The sequence below is a fragment of the Carcharhinus amblyrhynchos genome, unplaced genomic scaffold (assembly GCF_965287045.1).
Source record: "Carcharhinus amblyrhynchos unplaced genomic scaffold, sCarAmb.v2.hapA scaffold_38, whole genome shotgun sequence".
Classification (NCBI taxonomy): Eukaryota; Metazoa; Chordata; class Chondrichthyes; order Carcharhiniformes; family Carcharhinidae; genus Carcharhinus; species Carcharhinus amblyrhynchos.
This window is the reverse complement of record NW_027649779.1, coordinates 2,157,870-2,179,557: the sequence shown is the minus strand read 5'-3', so window position 1 is coordinate 2,179,557 and position 21,688 is coordinate 2,157,870. Positions and strand designations below refer to the sequence as shown.

The 21,688-nt window shown below is 42.5% G+C and overlaps 1 protein-coding gene and 1 gene segment (V, D, J or C); both read right to left on the bottom strand.

Annotated features, from left to right (window-relative positions):
- LOC145362381 (Ig heavy chain C region-like) overlaps window positions 1-16,476 on the bottom strand; it is a 41,756-nt gene extending 25,280 nt beyond the window's left edge. Inside the window, 2 exon segments of the C gene segment in view lie at window positions 11,468-11,626; window positions 16,227-16,476. Coding sequence covers window positions 11,468-11,626; window positions 16,227-16,476 — 409 coding nt within the window.
- A 1,721-nt stretch (window positions 16,477-18,197) lies between these two features.
- Window positions 18,198-21,315, bottom strand: LOC145362380 (putative G-protein coupled receptor 139). Its single transcript, XM_080218435.1, has 2 exons — window positions 21,114-21,315; window positions 18,198-19,096 (listed from the first exon to the last, which is right to left on the bottom strand). The coding sequence occupies exons 1-2, from the start codon at window positions 21,313-21,315 to the stop codon at window positions 18,198-18,200; spliced, it is 1,101 nt and encodes a 366-aa protein (XP_080074561.1).
- Between the last annotated feature and the right edge of the window lie 373 nt (window positions 21,316-21,688).

Genomic DNA, 21,688 nt, shown 5'->3' with positions numbered 1-21,688 from the left:
AAGAATAAATGTGTTATCTTCCACTGAACCAGGGTATGAACGGGTCATTAATTCACAGATTAGCAGCTACGAGAGGGACTGGTAAATGATCGAAATCAGATTGCGCTGCACAACAGAACTTGGATCTAAACAGATGTAAGAGAGGGGCAGAGCACTGAGAATATTCCAAGAATCCGTGTTGTTCAAGGCAGTTATATGGTTTTCTTCTACTTTCAATTATTTTCATTTTTGGGCCATTACACTGATCTCATTGGACTGAGGGATTGGGAACATCAAAATCTCCTCCATGCACATCATTCAGTAGCTCACAACATGGCTTTAATTGTTGAAAGGCTGTGTATTTGCAAGCTATAAAAATGAAATAGCACCTGGCCAATTTACTAGTTTCCGATATTGTTTAATCACATAGTGAACAGTGCATTCATTTAAAATATTCGCTGAGAAAGAATACAAATTAAAACGTGTCTTTCTTGTGGGAAATAAGCAATTATTATATTACTGACTAAGTTCCATTCTATCCTTACAGATTCACGTTAATCTGTCCGACGCTGTATTTGGCAGCAGTCCAACCTGCTGCCAAATACCCGAAAATATTTACAGGAAACATCTGACGGTGTTTGTTCAGTAACTCAAAGATCTGTTTACTCAGTACTGAGCGCTTGGCTGTAAGCCAACTTCAATCTCGTAGCATTGTCAATGGGGCCTATTTATAAACAAATCTGCCCAGCAACAGTACTGCAGGCAGCTTACTTATTTTTTAATTTGTAAGTCTATACCAATGCTTCCCATTTCTTAGGAAAAGAAAGTTTCCAGCTTCTCCGGCACCTTGGTAGCAACAATGATGATCTCTCCAACACAACCAAACACTGTGATCGTTGGATAGAAATAAATACAGGCAGATTGCGAGAGCTGATTAAGAGAGATGGTATATTTTATACTACATAAACATGTATGCTTGTGTTTTATTTCATTTATTCTTCCATGGGATGTGGGGAACTCTGGGAAGACCAACTTTTGTTTCCTGTGCTTAACTTATTTACAGCAGAGTGGTATTCCAGGGCATCTCAGAAGGCATTGCCCAGTTACACATACTGCTGTCCGTCTAGAGTCACATCCTGCTGATGGTGGATCTTCAAATCGAAGCTGGAAAGAGTGAAAATGATGAGGTTGATGAGAGTGGATTGTTATATTTGGAACATTGTGAAATTGATTTGTGCACAACTTGACATTTTCCAGACAAAGCACTCAGCCAAACACACACCCACACATTCTCTCTTGTTCTCATTCTGTCTCACATATTATCTTCTTTTCATATACACATGCACGTAGACACACACACACACACACACACACACACACACACACACACACACACACACACACACACACACACACACACACATGAATACACACATTTTCCTTCAACTTAAGACTCCACCTTGCCTTCCTGGGAGGATTCAGAGATAATGGCCCCAACTATCTTTCAGGTGGAATGATGAAGAAGTAAACGTTCCCCAACGCCATGATTGCCGAGCTGGACGTTAAAGGTGCCATGGTCTCCAGCAGGGCTTTGATCAACATTTTTTCTTCTAACCAGGATCAACAAAAATACATTAACATGAATTGAGTCATTTTGCTCTGAGGCTGACTTGGCAACATAGGAACAGGAGTGGGCCATTCAACTCCACAGACTCGCCCCGCCATTCTTTAAGATCCTGGCTGATCTGTAACCAAATTCCATGCACCTGCCCACGATACATATCCCTTGATACCCCTGCTCAATTAAAAAAAAAACTACCTTAGACTTAAATTTAACAATTGAACCAGCATCCACCGGCGTTTGAGGAAGAGAGTTCCAAACTTCGCCACTCTCTGTGTGTAGAAATGCTTTGTATCAACTCTCCTGCATGGCTTGGCCTTTTTTTTTAATATGGTCCTTCATTCTCGAGCCTTCAACAGGTGGAAACATTTTATCCTTGTCAACTCTGTCCTTCCCTGTAAATATTTTGTTGGTTTCTGTGAGCGCACCTTTCAAACTTCTGAATTCGAGCGAAAAACTCTTAATTTGTCTCAATTCTCCTCGCAACCTAACCCCTTAAAATCAGGTATAATTCTTGTAAACCTGCAATGAATTCCTTTCAAGGTGAACACGCATCCAAAGTTTGTTGCCCATACCTGCTCAGAGTTCTGTAATTGGGGTCTAACAAAGATTTTGCACAATTGCAGCACAACACCTGCATCCCTATACCCCTACCCTTTAGATATGAAGACCAGCATTCCGTTGGCCTTCTTGGCTGTTTTCTGCATGAGTTCGTGGCATTTTAAGAAGCTCTGCTCCGGCACTCCAAATCTCACTGGACATTAACTAAATTTAACTTTGTACTTTCTAAAAGAAATCTTAATCAATATCAGTTGGATATTTGACTATTTTTGTAACTATTTAAGTCGCTGAAGAATATTGCAAATAATTGAGGCCCCTAGATAGATTCCGATGGGACACGAACTAACCTACATTATTCAACAGCGTACATATGCAATTCTTTGCACCTTAAATTTTGGCACCTTCCACAGAAGGGGATGTGGTATTATATCTATGGGTGTGAGTTCTTGATATATTAGTATCATTCATCATACCTGATAATGATATTGTCACGGTTAGCTGTAATTGTAGAGTTTTGCCAGCAGATGGAATTGAAATCTTGATCAGTTACATTAGATGATTCAGGCACTGCTTCAATAAATACTACACCGGACTCTGTGTCCATTCATTTTGAATTGGCCTCCATATGTACATATGTGGAATGGGCCCTGTCTCTGACTACAATATAATATATCATATGGCACCTTGTTTCAACTAATTTGCACCGGTACATGTCAATGTATACATCACACCATCACTCTGATCCGAATTTTTACCGGCAGGATGTAACGTTGCAGTTCTCCCGCACACAGCCCTGAATGGTAGTTTTAAAAAAAACGCAGCAGCAGCCTCAAAAAAAAACACCGCAATGTTTAAGATGGGGAGCTTGGCAAGAGGGAAAAGAAAGAAGAGTGAAACAATTGTTAATATCTTCAGCCGGAAGTGCCAAGAGGATGCTCCATCTCGGCCTCCTCCTGAGGTCCTTAGCATCACAGATGCCAGTCTCCGAGCAGTTCAACTCATTTCACGTGATAACATCGGAAGCTAGGGACAGGATAGGGACAGGAGTTGGTCATTCATCTCCTGGAGCCCGCTCGGTCTTGCAATATGATCATGAATGATGTGTGGTCTAACCCCATGTTAAAAGCATTGGACACTGTAAAGATTGTTCGTCCTGACAATACTTCAGCATCAATAATAACGATTTTTGTTCTGTGACTAGTTGTGTCCCAGCCAATCTATTCAAGTACAGCTAAGACACTATCAAAGACACAACATTGTGGAATTTTGGCAGTCTTGCCTGATCGCAAAAGGCAGGACAAATTCAACTCGACCAACTTCCGCCCAATGAGCGGAACTCAGTCAACACAGTAGAAAGTATCAAGGATTATTGAATAAGCAATAATAATAATGGTAATAATAATAATAATAATGGTAATAATAATAATAATAATAATAATAATGGCAATAATAATAATTTGGTCAGTGATGTTCTGTTTGGGTCCCACTAGGAACACTCATTTCCAGAAATCATTTAAACTTACTCCAAATATAGTGGAACTAGCTGATTTAATAAGGTGAGGTGAGAGTACCTGCCCTCGACATCAGTGCAGCACTTGACCGACTGTCACAGCAAGGACCCTGAGCAAAGCTTCAATCAATGGGGATCCGGGGGTAAATATTTCACTGGCTGCAGTCATACCGAGCACAGAGTAAGATGGCTGTGGTTGTTTAAAGCCAATCATCTCAATCACAGCGGTTTACAGCATGGAAACAGGTCTTTCGGTCCAACTTGCCCATGCCGCCCTTTTTTAAACACCAAAACAAATCTCTATTGTCTGCATTTGGCCTATATCCTTCTACACCCATCTTACACATGTAACTGGCTAAATGCTTTTTAAAACACAAAATTGTAACAACGTCTACTACTACCTCCGGCAGCTTGTTCTAGACACTCACCACCCTCTCTGTGGAAACAAATGCCCCTCTGGAAACTTTTGTTTCTCTCCCCGCTCACCTTAAACCTGTTCCCTCTAGTTTTAGACTCCACCATCTTTGGGATAAGATAAAGACTATCTTGCTGATCTGTGTCCCTCATCATTTTATAGAAATCTATAAGATCACCCCTCAGCCTTCTATGCCCCAGAGGGGGAAAAAAAGGCCCAGTCGATCCAACCTCTCCTTATAAATCGAACAATCAAGTCCCGATAACAACTTAGTAAATCCCTTCTGCACCCTTTCTAGGCCCGCATAACTGCAGTAAGACTTCCCTAATTCTGAACTCATGTCTTCTTGAAACAAAAGCCTTCCTAAATGCTTGTTGTACTTGCCTCTAAAATTTCATTGAGTGGTGCAAAAGGACATCCGGATCCATTTTTACTCACACTTCCTAATATATGTTGCTTTCGGCTTTCCACACCAGTATCTACCTATATATTTACCCCCGTTGTAAGGCGTCTGCTCCGTGTTCACCCATTCACTCAAATTGTCCAGATCACATTGAAGCCCCCTTCCCTGCACCCCTGCCCCCCAGCCCCCCGCGCTACCCCCAGGACCTTCCTCACGGTTCACACTTTTGTCAAACTTTGTATCGCCTGCCATTTTGGACATGCTACAATTGATTGCCTCATCCAGATCCCACTGGCCACAGTGCCGAGGACCTGGGTTAATACCCCGGTTTGGGTCATTGTTGTACGCTATCTGCACGTTCTCTCCGTGTCTATGTGGGTTTCTTCCAGGTGCTCAGGTTTCCTCCCACAGTCCCACAGTCATTCTGCGTAGGTGCATTGGCATAAATCCTCCCTCAGGTGTGTGTCGCCGAAAATGACCTGGAGTGTGGCGTCTCAGGGATTTTCATTGGAACCTCATTGCAATGTTACTGTAGTGTACTTGTGACGAATAAATAAAGTAAGTTGGGACCCTGTGGTACCCCACTAGGAGCTGAAAAAACACTCGGAAAAAATCCTCATCTACTTCCACTCTCACTTTCTTATCTGTCAATAATTTATATACCTATGCCTATACGTTACCTTAATTTGGCCTTCTAATATATGATGAGAAACCTTCCCAAATGTCTTCTGAAAGTGAAAATACACCACGTACGGTGGTCCACCCCCTACCCCATGCCAATTCTATCATTTATACGAACTAAAAAACGCAAGTATGTTTGTTAAAAATAGCATGGCTTTCTTAAGATCATCTTGTCTTCATCCAACTCCGTTGATGCCTTTCAAATATTTTGCTATCATATCTTTGATAACAGTCTCTGACATCTTCACTGATACAAAAATCAGGCTGTAATTCATCATTGTTACTCTCTCTTCCATTGTATACATTGGAGTTACAATCTGTAGGAACTGCTCCAGAGTGCATCGAATTTTAGAAGATGAACACCAATGCATCCAATATTCACCGGGGCCATTTCCCCTCATATTTAGGGATGTAGATTATCAGGCCCTGGTGATTTTTCAGCTTTTAACCGCATCAATTTCACCAACATGATTTTTCTACTAACACCATTATTCTTCAGTGCCATCTTCCAACTATTCCCTTGGATCCATAACATTTTTTGAAGGGTACTTGAGTCCTCTTTTGTGAAGATGGAGTCAAACTTTGTTGTCTATTCCACCAACATTTCTTCCTTCCCCACTATAATTTCTCTGGTTTCTGAATGCAAGTTTCGTACATTTGTCTTTATTAATCTTTGTCCATTCAAATATTCATAGACGCTTTTATAAGTAGTTTATTTTTAAAAAAGTCACAGATCAGGCTTACATTAGCACTGCAATGGAGTTACCGTGAAATCCCCAAGTCACCACAGTCAGGACCCTATCCGAGTGAATTCTTCTGACCAACACAGAATCTGCATGGAAGTCGGAGAACTCAGAGGACACCCACGTAGATACGGGGAGAACGTGCAAGCTCACCCAGGCAGTCTCCCAAGAGGGCAATCGAATCCGGGCCGCTGTGAAGCAGCGATGCTCACCACTGTGCTACTGTGCCGCCATTATATGTCTAATGTTCCCTGCAGTTTTACTGTCATAATCTATTTCCACCCCCCATCATGTTGCCTTCATTCGTTTAATTCACAATCCTCAGGCCTGCTGCTTCTTCTGACAATTGTCTATACTTTATTAGTAAGAAGTAAAGTTCCCTCTCCTTAAAGCCACTAGAGAAGATGAGTTTTGATGAAATATGATTGTTATTAATTACAGAAGAATGTTTGTTTCAGTTGTAACAAATTAATTGAATTGAAATTCCCCAGCTGTCGAGTTGGAATTTAAACTCCTGTCCCCAGAGCATTATTTCAAAATTCTGTATTACCAGTTTAATACAATATTGCTACAATTAGGTATCATCGCATCTAATAATGAAATAATTGAACATTCATCACTGGGTCACAGGTTGGATCATGAGTTCAGGTATCTGTTGTGGGAATTGAACATAATACCACCTGTTTCAAAAATGATGCAGATTCCTGTGAGATAAGACTGTTAACTGATCAAATTTTGTGTTTTACATTATGCCATTTAGTTCACTGTGTCTAAAGTGTGAGGTCAGTGTCCAATATTACACGGATGTATTTGATTGTCAGGGGCAAGTTTTATTCCTAGTCTTGAATGTTATCTGTCTCGATGGCAATGATTAATGGGAATCTACGTAAAAATTCCATCAATTCTTAAAATGACATCTGGAAACATGCGAGGCCCACGGTCTGAGAGTTTGACGTTAATGATATTAACGTTAGTTAATATACTTCCACTATCATAACAGCTGAGCACTAAGTTTGTTTCTCTTAGAACTGAGCAGCCTATGGGAGATTCAGTACAAAATTCAAAGCTATGAATGGGAATGTTTTCCTCATTAGGAAGAAACTGTCACCCACTCGCAAAAGGGCCAGTATACAGAAGACACTGCTTTATTAGTTATGAATTAACGGAACCATCTCACTGATTACATCACACCAGTCCATATTTCTACTTATTTTGTACCAGCTCCAATATTTAATTATATGGCGGTAGACCCTGACCCTCTTTATATTATATTCGCTCGTATCTCTCGTTAATCAACACTGGACCATCCCTCTATTTATGTGACATTAGGTCCTCTCAATTAGTACTAATGTCGACCACGGATCTGATTATGCTAAATGAGATCCAATGTATTTTTATATTCCAGAGGGTTTGTCTCTTTACATGACGGAAGAACCTCTCTCTGTTAATTCAATATAGAACAATGAATATGTTTCCTGTCAAGATATTATCAATCACGATATACATCGGATGTGCCTGTCCGATACCAGTCATTCTTGTTTGGAAATATAGGTTTATTTTTTGCTAATATCTATAAGTAACTGTGAGAAACGCCGAATTGTTCCGTTATTGTATTTAGCGTGAACGTTCTAACAATTTCTAAGTGATTAAATGTCACTGGGGGACAGGTCAGTGTGTGAAGAATGGTGCAGCATTCATTGTAACACCGTCAGGCAATCCCTGTTGAGACAAATTTTAATAGTTGAATATTGTGTTGCATTGCGTCAATTTACCACAGATTTTAGCGAAAAATGTTTCGTCTGTCTCATTTTATTAAAAGCATTCACTGATATGCTGACAGTGTGAGTCTGAATTGTGGACTTACAATATCTCAGATGGATCCAACAGGCTGAATATCTAACCAATCATTAATTGCTTATCTGTTTCCCAGAAAAAAAGAAAATAAATTGCCAAGAACAAGTCTTGACAGTTATGTCACGTTTGACTTTCTGCAGTTTGTATTGTTATATTTTAAATTATTGGTTTTTTTTTTCAATTTGGAATGTGTTCAACTGCTTAGCCTCGAAGCTCTGGTATTCCCTCCGAAATTTACTTATCTCAGTTTCCTCGTCTAAATCAATCCATAAAGCTTCCCCTTCATTGACCATCCTTTTACTAATCTGATCAAATAACTGTTGTTCATAAAAAAAGTATTGCAGATGCATGGGGCTGAAAAAAAGTGCCAGAAACACTCAGCAGATCATTCACCATATGTGGAATGGCATTAGCGTGCATCTCTCTCTCTCTCCCTGCCTCTTTCTCCCTCTCCCCTACTCCCCGCCATTCCTGCCTCTCTCCCTCCCGCTCTCTGTCTCTCTTTGTCTTTCCTTGTCCCCCTCTCTCTCCCTGGCTCCTTCTCTCTCCCTGTTTTCCCCTCTGTCTCTCTCTCTCTGTCTCTGTCTGTCTCAGATTGTACCTAAATCGGATGACTTCTCTTCTCTCACTCAATCTCCAATACTTCAGTTTTACTGGTACCCAAGAGACGGATCCAGCTATTAGTTGAAAAAAAATTGCGTGAGTCGCCTTGCGACTGAAAAGATGAAGCACAAAAATCCCATCAAGTGAAATTCAGTGCCGAAAACAGACCTGTTCACTCACTTAACCTCTCTCTTCGATTTCTCTCACACGACGCCTAACACACTTTTTTTTAATTTTAGAATTCCTCTGCGGGACAAAATGTTGCTTTAATTTTCCCTCTTTTTTCTCGGTGGTAATCTTCAGTCCATCTTCCCTTCAATTAACCTATTTAAACACCAAATACGACAATTCTCTTGATTCACAAAAATGGCAATGGAAGTGAATGTAATGCTGAGACCGGCATCAATCTGTGTGACTGTTCTTCAGGCTGTCAGAGTGAGTTCACCCTCACAGGCAGGAAGACTGTTCAGGGCGATAACATCGAACTGACGCCCACTGTTTCATTCTCAGGTAACACAACTTCCCGATTCTTGCTGCCGGTTCCAAACCGCACATCTCACTTCCGAGCAGAAAATAAATCCAGGGACCACAATCTGGTGAGAACATCTGTCAGTGCGGCCTATATGTGTCCACAGAGTCAGGGCAGAGTCACACAGATCACATTGCGGTGACATTTACAAATGAGCCTGATGTGATCTGTTCAGAGTTTCCCGACATAACTGACGGTCAGTGGATCAGTCACTGAACTCCCGGTTTTCATGAAGGAAGGAAATGATAGCTGTTATCTTTCATTGTTTAATCATTTTCTCTCCATCTGCTATTTACTTTTTGTTTCTCAGCTTTTATCGGTCAGCACCCCGTTTTTATTTCTCCCAACTCTCCAAGTCTCTCTCCCTCTCTCTATTTCCTTGTCAATCTTTTGAACACTTTTATTAGTACTCAAAATCATGAAGTTTTGATTGGGGCAATTAAAGAGAGAGTATTTCAACTGGGAGGGCGGTCAGCAACCAGTCGGCAAAAGTTTATTTTATTGAGCTGAGAGACAGACATGAAATTATTTATTTTTACGCAAGATTTGTTATGAACTGGAATGAACAGCTTAAAAGGGTGATCGAATCAGATTTCACAGTAATTTTGGGAAATAAATAAGACATGTCCTTCATGTGTTTAAAATTTCAAGGATTTTCGAGAATGGGAGCATTTTAATGGTTCATCTATATCATTGTCCCAGCATCCTTTTTTGTGTTTCTCTCTGTCCTTCACTGAGACTGAATAACTTGCAATATTTATACAGCTGTCATCTTGTGTAAATCTTATCTTTTGACAAAACTTGTGTGTGTGTGTGTGTGTGTGTGTGTGTGTGTAATTGCCAGGAACCAATCCGAAATTCTATTTACAAACCATCACTTTGAACAACTGAATACTGGATCGAACTTGATTGGGAAAAGCACAATAACACTTCACATTTATTGCACTGTTCTTTTTCTTCCGGAGAGGTTTTCATACTTAGTCTTTTCAATCTTTACATGTCCTAATTCTGTCTGTAAATGTGGAACTGCTTGTCAGAATGAAAAGGAACAGATTATTTTCTCTTCCTCTGACAGATTCACTATTGTTACCTCAGAAAACAGACATTTATGGAGCCCGCCATGACTGTCCCCCCTTTGAGAATACCAGCTGTTAGTCAGGTGGAGTCAGTCACTCCTGCGGATGTCATAGGGATTCCAATCCGTGTTTACCACACAAATCCCTGCGTCAATCGTCCTGACAAAGAAACCTGTGCTAAGGCCCTAGAAATGATTGTTTCCTCATATCAGGTCCCAGTCTGACTCCGGGCCCAGCTGTCTCTGTCAGTGATACACTGGGGCCAGTCATTCACATTGTAATGTTCTAATTCTCAGGTTCCAGTCTGACTCCGGGCCCAGCTGTCTCTGTCAGTGATACACTGGGGCCAGTCATTCACATTGTAATGTTCTAATTCTAATTCTCAGGTTCCAGTCTGACAATTGAGTCCTATATCTGGAAGTTTAATGAGACATTGAGAAGAACAATTTTCATAATCTCCCCGTCATTCGAGATGAGATTTATCCATTTTCCAACAGATCTCTAAAGACAGATAAGTCATCACCGGGAACAAAATAGTGAGGCTGCAATAATTGTATATGCAAGAGCGCACAACAGAAGGGTTGTCAGTAAATAATTACATATTAAACGTTCTTCAGTTGAAACACATAAACTGTTTGGTGTTTTCATGCACTCATGGAAGGCAGAGTGGGCTGAAGGTTATCACTGGGAAAACTGAAGGGGAATTGCTAAAAGAGATCATTTCTCCAAAGGGGGTTATTAGAAAATAGAATATTTAAAATAAGTAAGCACGCAAATGTTTATGGTATTTGTTAGACATAAAACCATAAAATTCCTACAGTTCAGAAGAAAGGCCATCTGGCCCACCGAGTCTGCATCCCACCCCAGGTCCTCCGCTCTGCCATATCCCCGTTAGCCCCACACATTTACCATGGCTATTCCACATATTCTGAGGGAAAATAACGGGCAATTTTGCCCGGCGAATCCAACTAATACTATCCGTTGCAATATAATCGAGAGACTGGTTTCGTGCAGTAATATTGAGGCAGGGCCGAATACACCAGATGTCAATATAGCACCTGTACTAATATAAATGCAGACTGGGTCCAGTTCAGTCATTACTGAGAGGGTGTATACAGTATCTAACACTCTCTAACCAGCGTGGTGTTTTCTCATATAAACAGAGACATGCCATACTCAAACAACTGGGATTTTGCTGAGTACAGCATCAACTGAGATTATTGTCATATAATCAGAAATATGATTTCGTGTCATATAAACTGGGTCACGTTTAGGATGGACAAAGACTGAGTCTATTACAGAAATAACAGACGATCTTCCGTATCTCGTCGTACCAAAAAAATGCAGTTTCACTGCCATCTCCTGGACTAGCCTTGCTATTGCAGGAGTTGTGAAATGCTGATTTCAGTTGCTGTTTCTTATTCTTTCATAGGCTGAATATCCAGCTGGTAAGGCCAGCATATATTGGCAATCGCTAATACACTGAATTTACTGGTTTTCTGGACCATCATAAAAGGCACGTAATCGCCAAACACGTGTGCGCCTAGAGTCACCTCTGGGTTAAACTGTGAAATGCTGGAAGATTTCCTTTTCTGCAGGGCGTTAGAAAATCCGATATTTTTCAGGTCATGGCCGCAATCACGGAAATGACCTTTACATTCAAAATTGTAATTGTATTTTGAAGCCTGTTGTAGTTGGACTTGAACATTTATCTTGAGAAATTGGCCTACCTTCACAGAGATATTACCACTCTGTCACTGTCACCCTTTCAACATTGATAAATTACTTACAGCAGAGAAGAAAGCCATTTTGAAGCGTCATGTGTGTGTTGGCCCTCGAAAGGAGCAATCCATCCAATAACACTCTGTACCCCACAGTCTAGCATTTTGTTCATTTTCAGACAATTATCCAATCCCATTTTGAACCCATTAATTGGCGCTGTCTGCACCACACTCTCAAACAGCACATTCCAGATCTGGATCACTCACTGTCTGAAAATGTTTTTCGTGATGTCTCCATGTTTCTTCCACCAATTTACTTCAACCCGCTCCCTCTGTGTCAAGATCCTTCTGCCATTGAACAGTTTCTCTCCATCTACTCTATCAAGACCCCTCAGGATTTTGAATGCCTCCTTAAAGCCACATCAGCAACTTCCTGTTAAGGAAATTAGTCCGAACCTCTCCAAAATATTTTCGTCACTGAAGTTTCTGATCTCTGGACTTATTCTCGTGTTTTCCGTTACATCCAGCCTATTGACTTTACATTCTGCTTGAGTTCGGTGCCGAAAATTGGACCGAATTTTTCGGTTGACGATTTTCCAAGTGTTTTCTACAAAATTAGCACAACTTCCTTCCTTCTGTATTCTTTTCCCCAATAGACAAAAACTATTCACTTCTTTTTTGTTTGCAGCTGTCTCAACCTGTCTTGCATCATAAATGATTTATACGCATATTCACTTAAGTCCGTCCGCGTCTATATTCACTTTCATCATTTCCATTTTTCTCTTCACATTCTGTTGAACAAAACTGATCATGTAACTTTTCTCTGCAATATATTAAATATGCAAATGACTCGTCCATTCAACCAATTAGTTCTTTTTGCCCTGTCGCTATTTACCTTAAATCACCATCCTCTGCTTTCCAACCTTTCCCCCAATGTGCCGGTTATCTCCAAGCTGATTCCCCAATTACCTTCTAATCATTTATATATCTATGACAAACAGCAAAGGTTCCAGAACTGATCCCTGAGCCACAACACTCCATTCAGAAACACACACTTGCACAGCTACACTCTGTTTTCTATGACCGAGCCAGTTTTCCATCCACCTAGCCAGCTCACCTCTGATCTCATTTTACTGCAAATTCTGTACCACTCTGCCATGAGGGACCTTGTCAGAGGCTTTACTGGTGTCCATGTAGACAATATCCACTGCTCTACCATCATCAATCATCTTCATCACTTCCTCAAAAAATAAACTTGATCATGTGAGTCTGAAATGATCTGGTCTTCAAAAAAAAACATGTTGCCTTTCACTAGTATATCCACTTATTTGAAAGAGGGATTAAATCCTGTCTCGAAGAACTTTCTTCAATAATTTCCTGACCACTGACGTAAGGCTCACTGGCCTGTACTTACCTGGATTATTGTTGCCATTCTTCCGAAACAAAAATCAGCTATTCTCCAATCCTCGTACTTCCACTATAGCCAGTGATGATACAAAGATTTCTCTCAAGGTCCCAGCAATTTCCTCCTGGCCTCTCGCATTATTCTGCGGTATATCACATCAGGCCCTGGGGACTTGTCTACCTTAACGTTTCTCAAGAACACCAATATCTCATCCTTTTTGATCTCAACATGACTCAAACTATCTGTGCATCCTTTCCCAGACTCATCATGCACTAAGTACTTCTCTTTAGTGAATACTAACGTAAAGTATTCAATACCTTGTCATTTCCCTGGCTTCGCGCATAGAATCCCTCACCTGTCCTCGGGTGTGCCAACCCCCTCCATGGCTAAACGTTTGCCCTTTATATATGTGTAAAACGCCTTCGGATTTTCTTCCATCCTGCGGCCAAATAATTCTCGTGACCCCTTTTCGCCCTCTTTACTCTTTGCTTAAGTTTCGTTTTACTTTCCTTGTATTTCATAATGGTTTTGTGCCTTCCTAGGCTAGAAAAAATCTTTTTTTTTCCACTTTGACGATGCTCATAATTTCTCTCGTTTTACAATGTTCCCGAAATTTGCCATGCCTACCCTTCATCCTCATTGGATTGTGCCAGTCCGGAATTCCTATCAACTTGCACTTGAAAGCCTCCCATGTGCCAGATGTTGATTTGCCCTCAAATATTTGCCCCAATCTATATTCTTAAGTTTCTGCCTAATATTGATATAATTAGTCATCTCCCAGTTTAGTGCCTTCACTTGAGTATTACATTTACCTTTCTCTGTCCGTACCTTAACACTTACTGAGTTGTGCTCTCTGTTCCCCAACTGCTCCCCCGCTGAAATGTCGACCACCTGTCCAGGCTGATTCTTTATTTCCAGGTCCAGTTCAGCAGCTTCCCTAGTTGGATTACCTATATAATGTTTCGGGAAGCCCTCCTGGATGCTCCTTACAAACTCTGCCCCATCCACACACTGAGCACAAAATGAATCCCCGTCAATTTTGAGGAATTTAACTCTCCCACCACAACAACCCTGTTACTTTTCCATCTTGCCAAATTCTCATTCATATCTCTTTCTTAATCTCCCGCTAGTTGTTGGGAGGCCAATAGAAAATGCCGAATCTTGTCAGTACACCCTTCCTATTCCTGCACTCTACCCATACTGCCTCGCTGTATAAGCCATGCGAAGTACATTGGGTGCAGTCCTCCTGCAGTACTGCTGCAATATTCTCCTTACCAGTCTTGAAAATGTCCTTCCCCTTTTACGTCACCCTCTATCCTGCTTGAACCATCTGCATCCTTGTACTTTAAGCTGCGATTCCTTTTCTTTCCTTAACCAAGTCTCTGTAATAGTAACAACATCACAGTTCCAAGAACGAATCCAAGCTCTAAGTCGGTCTGCCTAACCTGTTACACTTCTTGTATTGAAACAAATGCACTTCAGTCTGCTGGACCCTCTTTGATTAGCAGCCACAGTATGCCTGCTCTTTCTCTGAGTTTTACAGGCCCTGTTCTCTAGTTCCACTTCAGCTAATTCACCTTTGCTTTATTCCCCTCTCCCTGGTAGATTTCCTTCCCTAAAGGACATTAGTGAACGAAATTGATTCTTTCCACAATCAAATATGGTTTTATGGTCATCAGTAGATTTTTCATCCCAGACAATTTTTATTCAATTCAAATTCCATCAGACGTAGTGACCGGATTCGTACACAGAACATTAACAACATCAGGAATCCTTCCTGAAGTTATGACATCAGTAGGAGCTACTCAGAAAATTTCCTCAGTTTTCCTTCCAAGGACTGACTCACGAATCAGCTGCTTCTGTTTGTCCCACGTCACTTCCTGAACTGTAATGCCTGATAGACACCTACCCAACTGGACATGGCAGTATGGACGGGGTAGTAAGGGACACAAGACACAGCAACACCTCTCCACCCACTTCCCTAAACTCCCACACTTAACACAACTCTCAGCGTTTCACTCTCTGCAACTTACAGTCTGTGGAGATCCCTCAATAGGCAGATTTCACAGGCCTCAGTTCCGAAGTTCATACTTGGTCATGCCCAACTCATTAATCAATTTTAAGTTATTACATCCCTCCCCCTCTAGGTCTGAGTAACCGCCGAGTGCTGACCGGCTTGGAAGCCTTTCTTTGAAATTTCAATGCTGGGTCTGGTTCCTCCTGCTCAGCCTCGGAAGTGAGTGGGGTTCAGCAGACCGGAGCTCGCCTCTTCCACCATGAGCGTTGTGGCCAGAGTTCCTTTATCGGGAGACAATGTGGCCGAGAGGCTAAACCCGCCCTGTCCATTTCAGACTCCGAGTTTCTCACTGGTGGAGATGGAGAGCAGGAGCCGGAGTATCTGGAATTCTTTCCAACGTTCCGGGTGTGCCGGGAACTGATTTCCCCTGCATGTCTTGGGGTTTCACGGTTTGTAGATGTTTGAAACATTCCCATAGGATGGTATCTCCCAAGCGGACTTGATAGGAATCTGGCCCTGTTCCTGACCTGAATGTGCCTCATAACCAGCGTATCCATTGCCATGATTCTTAACTAATCGCCTAACAACTGCCTTTAAGGGCCGGTCCAGTTGATGGAAACGGCACTGGGTGTCAGCTCCCGCCCTCGGAAAATTAGACTTTGGGAAGAGTGATCATGAGCAACTCTGCTTGGGCTATTCCATTTGTTGAAGAGGGCAGGGGAGTGGTGATTGGGGGGATGTTGTCCTGTAATTGAAGAGCAATCTGGATAGTTTGGTGTCAAAGGAGGCTGTGGGATGGTTTTTTGAACCTCTTTTTACTGTTTGGGCCGCTCTTTCTGCCAGACCGTTGGATGATGGGGAATATGGACACTGTCCTAACGTGTCAAATTCTGTTCAATTCGTTGCAATGCACAAAGTCCTGGCAGTTGAAGTGTGGTCTATGTTCAGAAACCAACGCCTCTGGGATCCCAGGTGTCAAGAAAGAGGAGTGAGGTTTCTCCACTCTTGTCCTTGTGTTTGATGATCTCACCCTCTGTATGGCCATCCATTGTGAATCAGCATCCACCATTATCAGGAACATAGACCCCATGAACGGTCCGGCACTGACCATGTGCAGCCACGTCTACGGCCGTTCCAGCCATTCCCAAGTGTGAAGAGTAGTGTCTGGTGACATTCGTCCCTTGTTGACATTGCCAACACTGACCCACGACCAAATACCTGTATTCATACCTGGCCACAGGCACGGCAATTTGGAGGTTATTCAGTTTGTCACTCCTGGGTGGCCACGAGTACCGCGAGGATGAGATGGTGAACCTTGGCTCAGGATGACACTCTTGAACCCCATCGGCGTGTGCCATCTTCCACAGTCAGCTGTCCTCTGCCACTCCAATATGGGTGCAATTCAGGCTGTAACGGCCTTTTGGTTTCCCCCATCAGCGCTCGCTGCTTCAGTTTATTCAGGACTGGGTAATTTTGTATCCAAAGCCGAATATTATTTGCTGCCACTGGGAGAGTTTTGAAAAAGTTCATGATTACCGTCTCTTCCATTGGGGATATGACCAGTGTCTGTTAATTGGAGCCAACTCAAGGCATCTTCCTTTGCAAATCTGATGCCTAGTTGCCCATGTTCAGAGGGCAATGAAGTGTCGACCACATTGCTGTGGCCCTTCCCTGGGACATTGATAAACACAGTAAAAAGTCTGACAACACCAGGTTTAAGTCCAACTGATTTATTTGATAGTAAATTCACTAGCTTTCGAGGTTACTCTCTTTGTCAGGTGAATGGAGAGTTCTGGTGGCGAACATTCACCTGACGAAGAGGGTAACCTCGAAAGCTAGTGAATTTACTATCACATAAATCGATTGGACTTAAACCTGGTGTTGTCAGACTTTTTACTGTGTCTACCCCAGTCCAACGCCAGCATATCCACATCATGACATTGATAAACCAGATGGGTCTTTCTGAAAATGGACAATGTTTTTGTGGTCACTAATGAATTCTAAACTCCAGATATATTTACTCAAGTTCCACCATCTGCCGTGACGTGATCAGAACCCGTGTGCCCAGAACATTAGCTGAGTTCCTGCATTAATGCTCAAGTGATAAAACCTATAGTCCATCACATCCACACCTGAGTGTACACATCCTGAATTCCAGTAACCCAGACACACCATACTATGCATGTCTGCAGGGCTCCCGGATTGGACAGCATTAACTGCCTCAATCAGGGAGCTCATATTCCAAAGCTCCACCTGATGGTCATCGTTGAAGTCCTTAGATATATCTCTCTACCTCTTTCTATGTTTCTTGTGGCTCTCTCTCTGTCACTCTTTCTCTATGTCTCTCTGTGCCTCTGTCTCTCTTGATGTTTCACTCTGTCTTTTGCTGTCTCTCCAGCTCTCCCCCACTCTCCCTCTGTCTCTCTTGCCGCCCCCCTCAGTGTCACTCTCTTACTCCCTGTCCCTCTTTAATATATTTGTCTCTCTGCCCCTCCACCCACCTCACTCTGACTTTTGCTCTTGCTTTGTCCATTGTGCTTTTTCAGTCCCACTCTTTCCCATTCACTCCTGCTCTGTGTCTCGATATCTCTGTTTCTATCTGTCTCTGGCGATTTCCTTCTGCATCACTTTTTGTCTCCCCCCCCACCTTGTCTCCGTCTCCCTCTCGTATTACAAACTCCAATCTGTCTTCCTCTAGCTCCCTTTCTCATTCCCTGTATATCTCTCTCGCCATTTTCCTCATTATTTCTGTCTTTCTCATTCCCTGTTTATCTCTCTCGCCACTTTCCTCACTATTTCTGCCTTTCACATTCTGTGGGGCTCTGTCTTTGTCTCTCTTCTATCTCTCTGCCTCCCTGTTTATTTTCCTGTACCTGTTAGAAACTCTTTCAAATTCTTTGCTCTCCAAGTCTTTGTGCCTTTCCCTCTCTCTGACACTCTCTGTCTAATAATCTCACTGCTGCTAACATTGTCCTCTCTATCTACCTGTCAGTCTTTCTATCCCTGTGAGGCTGTTTGGTGATTTACGGTTTGAATGCCCAATAGGAAGAGTCAAAGGTCTTGTTGTTGTCATTTCCTCTCAGGCTGTATTGAGTTGAAAAATTGCAGTGAGGGGATATTTCAGTAGATTTTTTAGCTGCTGCCTGAACTGAGTTTGTGTCACTGCATAAATGACAGTATTTGTACAGCAACTTGTGAGTTGCAGCATGAAGCCCAATTCCATAACATAAAAATCTAATCTCAATTGATAGCCCAAATCATACATGCGATTCCATACTGAATAAGCCATGAATATTGACCATAAGATAATGAAATTGGCTGAGATAACAAATAGGACAATGATGGATTTCCTTCGACTCTCCAACTCTGGATCTCTGGGATTCTCGCCACTGCGGTGAGCCCGGAGTCTCCTGCGGGCTCTGCTGCTCACTAAAATGTGTCTGACGGTGAGAGCATTGAGCAGCAGAATCAGGACGAATGGGACACACGGGGTTAGAATGTAATGGAGAAACTCGATCGCTGTCCAGACCAGAGGTTCCAAAACATCATACACGACTAAACAAAACCAGGGGACATTCCCCAGCCGATATGTATTTAATAACATAAAATACCAGAAAATGTTCTTTAAACAGCTCAGCACCATCACTGTTCCCAGAACCACAGCCGCCGATTTCTCAGTGCAATATTTACTTTTCAGCTTGGGGCAGCAAATGGCCACAAATCGATCAAAGGTGAAAGTGACGGTGAACCAGACAGAACAGTCAGTGGCTGCATAAAGCAGGACGGCGTGGATGTTACACACGGGGAGAGAGCGCACAAAATAAAAGTGTTCCTGATAAAGAATGGGAATGTGTCTCAATATCAGGTCGAGGATAATGACCAGCAGATCCCCCGCTGACATGGCCACCAGGTAACGAGTGACACATTTGGACAGACCACAGTTTCTGCTCCTCAGTGTCACAATTGTGATTATGTTCACTGTCAGGGAGGGAAATACAGAATAAAATTAGATATGATTCAATGGAAGGAATTACCATTTAGACTTATGACGGGTTAAATTTTTTTAAAAAGTACAAAAACACAACAATTGGAATATATATTTTTAAGCCAGCATGTCTTTTGGAGTGTGAGGGGAAAGTAGAGCATCTGGAGTAAACCTGTACAGACACAGAGAGAATGTACAAACTCAACACGGACAATGACCCAAAACTGGAACTGAACCCAGGTTCCTGATGCTGTGAGACAGCAGTACTAACCACTGTGCCACTGTACTGCTCCTTGGTAGTAACACAAAGTTAACATTTGGGAGAGAGCTTTCCAGGGAGTCCTCGACATTGTCCCTCACTCAGCTACAGGTAAATATCCCCTCTGCCTGTGAAGGATTTGGAGGGTAAGAAGGATGAGGCAGTAAACCCTAACAGAAGATGCGGCGTGGAGTCCTGTAGGTGGTAATCTGTTGTCTCTCAGACAGCTCACTGACAACTCCCACAACAGAGCTGGTACCAAACAGTGTTGGTTTGACCTTTTCCTCTCGACAATACTAACAGTTGGCAGAGGGAGATCCTGATGCCCTGAAGCAGAGAATCTCTATTAGATTTACATCTCCATGAGTCCTCCCTTGGCAGGAATGTTGTCAATATATGCACCAGGTAAAAACTCAAACGAAGGCCAGTAGCAAAGGAAAAGCCAAGCAAGCTGCCTAATGACTCTCATCCTGTGACTCCGACATCCAATATTACGAAATGCATGAAAAGGTTAGTCATGGCATGAATCAGTTCCGGCTTCCCAGATTTCCTGGATCCACTACGGTTCACTACATCCACAACCGGTCCAAAATCCCATCTCTCTGACACTACAGTCAACCCTGTGACACCAACTCATGTTTATCAACGACAGCTCAGCCACTAACACCATTATTCCTATGCATGTGTGTGTGTGTGTGTGTGTGTGTGCGCGCGCGTGTGTGTGTGTGTGTGTGTGTGTGTGCGTGCGTGTTGTGTGTGTGTGTGTGTGTGGGCGTGTTGTGTGTGAGCACCAGAGTACCTGATGAGTGTTCTTAAGTGTATGTTATTCCGGAGCCTTACAACAATTTTGGCTTTTGAATTTGTGTGTGAGTGGGAGTGTCTAAATCTGATTGCTTCTATCAGTAAATGTTTCTATTAATATATGTATGTTTGTGTTTCTGTGACTCCAGGAAAGTTTGTGGTTGTACAGGGGATAGTGTTGTTGCCTCATAGCACTAGGCTCCCTGGTTCAATTTCAGGCTTGGCTACTGACTGTGCAGAGTCTACTCGTTCTCACTGTGCCTGCGTGGGTTTCCTCCAGGTGCTCTGGTTTCCTCCCAAAATCTGAAAGTTGTGCTGGTTTGATGCATTGGCCGCGCTAAATTCTCCCTCAGTGTACCTGAACAGGCGCCAGAGTGTGGCGACTCGGGGATTTTTATAGCAACTTCATTGCAGTGTTAATGTTTGCATACTTGTGACATTGATGAATAAATTTCAATATGAAATATTTTTTCTCTTGAGATCCTGCTGTGCAAACATGATCAATAAAATACATCCTGCAGCCCGGTGACTGGGTGGGCAATTGGCAGTGAGCTGGCGTTACATGTAGACGGTAAAAAAGGATTCTGCTTTAATATTTTTCTCACAAAGGATTAGTGTTATGTCACATGTCTATGGATAGTCACAGCACACAGAAGACACCCTAGCCCATAGGCCCTGAGACAATTGTCAGCGGCTGAAAGAATTAATAACAGGATATAGGGATTCAACAGAAACAACAAGAGCAGCAAACCCAGTACAGTAAATGACAAGGAAATCAATACAGTTAAACAGCCTTTCTAGAATTAGGAACTGGGGGCAGAACTTTACAGCCTCACTTTTCCGAAAACTGCAAATCCTACCCATGTTCAACAGACCTTCCCATGCTCTGACCCTTGCCTGCTCCGATTCCAGTGGCAGTCGGACTGGTACAATTCCAGACAGGGACTTACCCGGAACTCCAACAATCGCTAAGATGGGATAGTAAACGTACTGAATCGCCTTCAGTAGACCTTCAATCCGATAAGCTAATGGTATCCTCCAATCATCTGAGGTAAACATAGAAATCCAATGGAAAAAACTTTTGTCCATGGCCGGAAGCTCCCAATCCATTGTTCCCAGATTCTGATCCACTGTTGGAACATTCTGGGCCATTGCTCCCAGATTCTGATCTCTCCTCTCGCTCCCTCTCTCTCCACAGCCGCTGATCGCTGTTAGTGTTGGAGTTGTCGCTCCCGCTGACTCAATGGGACAACACATTGAACGGAATCCCTTATTATTAGAAGGGGGAAATCCCTCCAGGCACACTAATCAGATCCGTGCAGACTCACATCAATTACAGTCACTAAACAAACACCTTCACCTCAACCTGTTCAATCCAACACTTTTTACACGCAAAGAAGAGAATTTACAGCCCAGATGGGGTGTTGAGGTTCAGGGAAGTATGGGAAGTTGGAAATAATGGAGAGGCAGACATGACTGTGCAGAAGGAGGCCATATAGCCCATTGAGTCTGCACCGAGTCTCCG

Coding starts and splice junctions, on each gene's coding strand:
- LOC145362380 (XM_080218435.1), bottom strand. CDS start 21,315: ATGGCCCAGAATGTTCCAACAGTGGATCAGAATCTGGGAACAATGGAT. Junction 19,097..21,113: donor AGCGATTGTTGGAGTTCCGG/GTAAGTCCCTGT, acceptor CCTCCCTGACAG/TGAACATAATCACAATTGTG.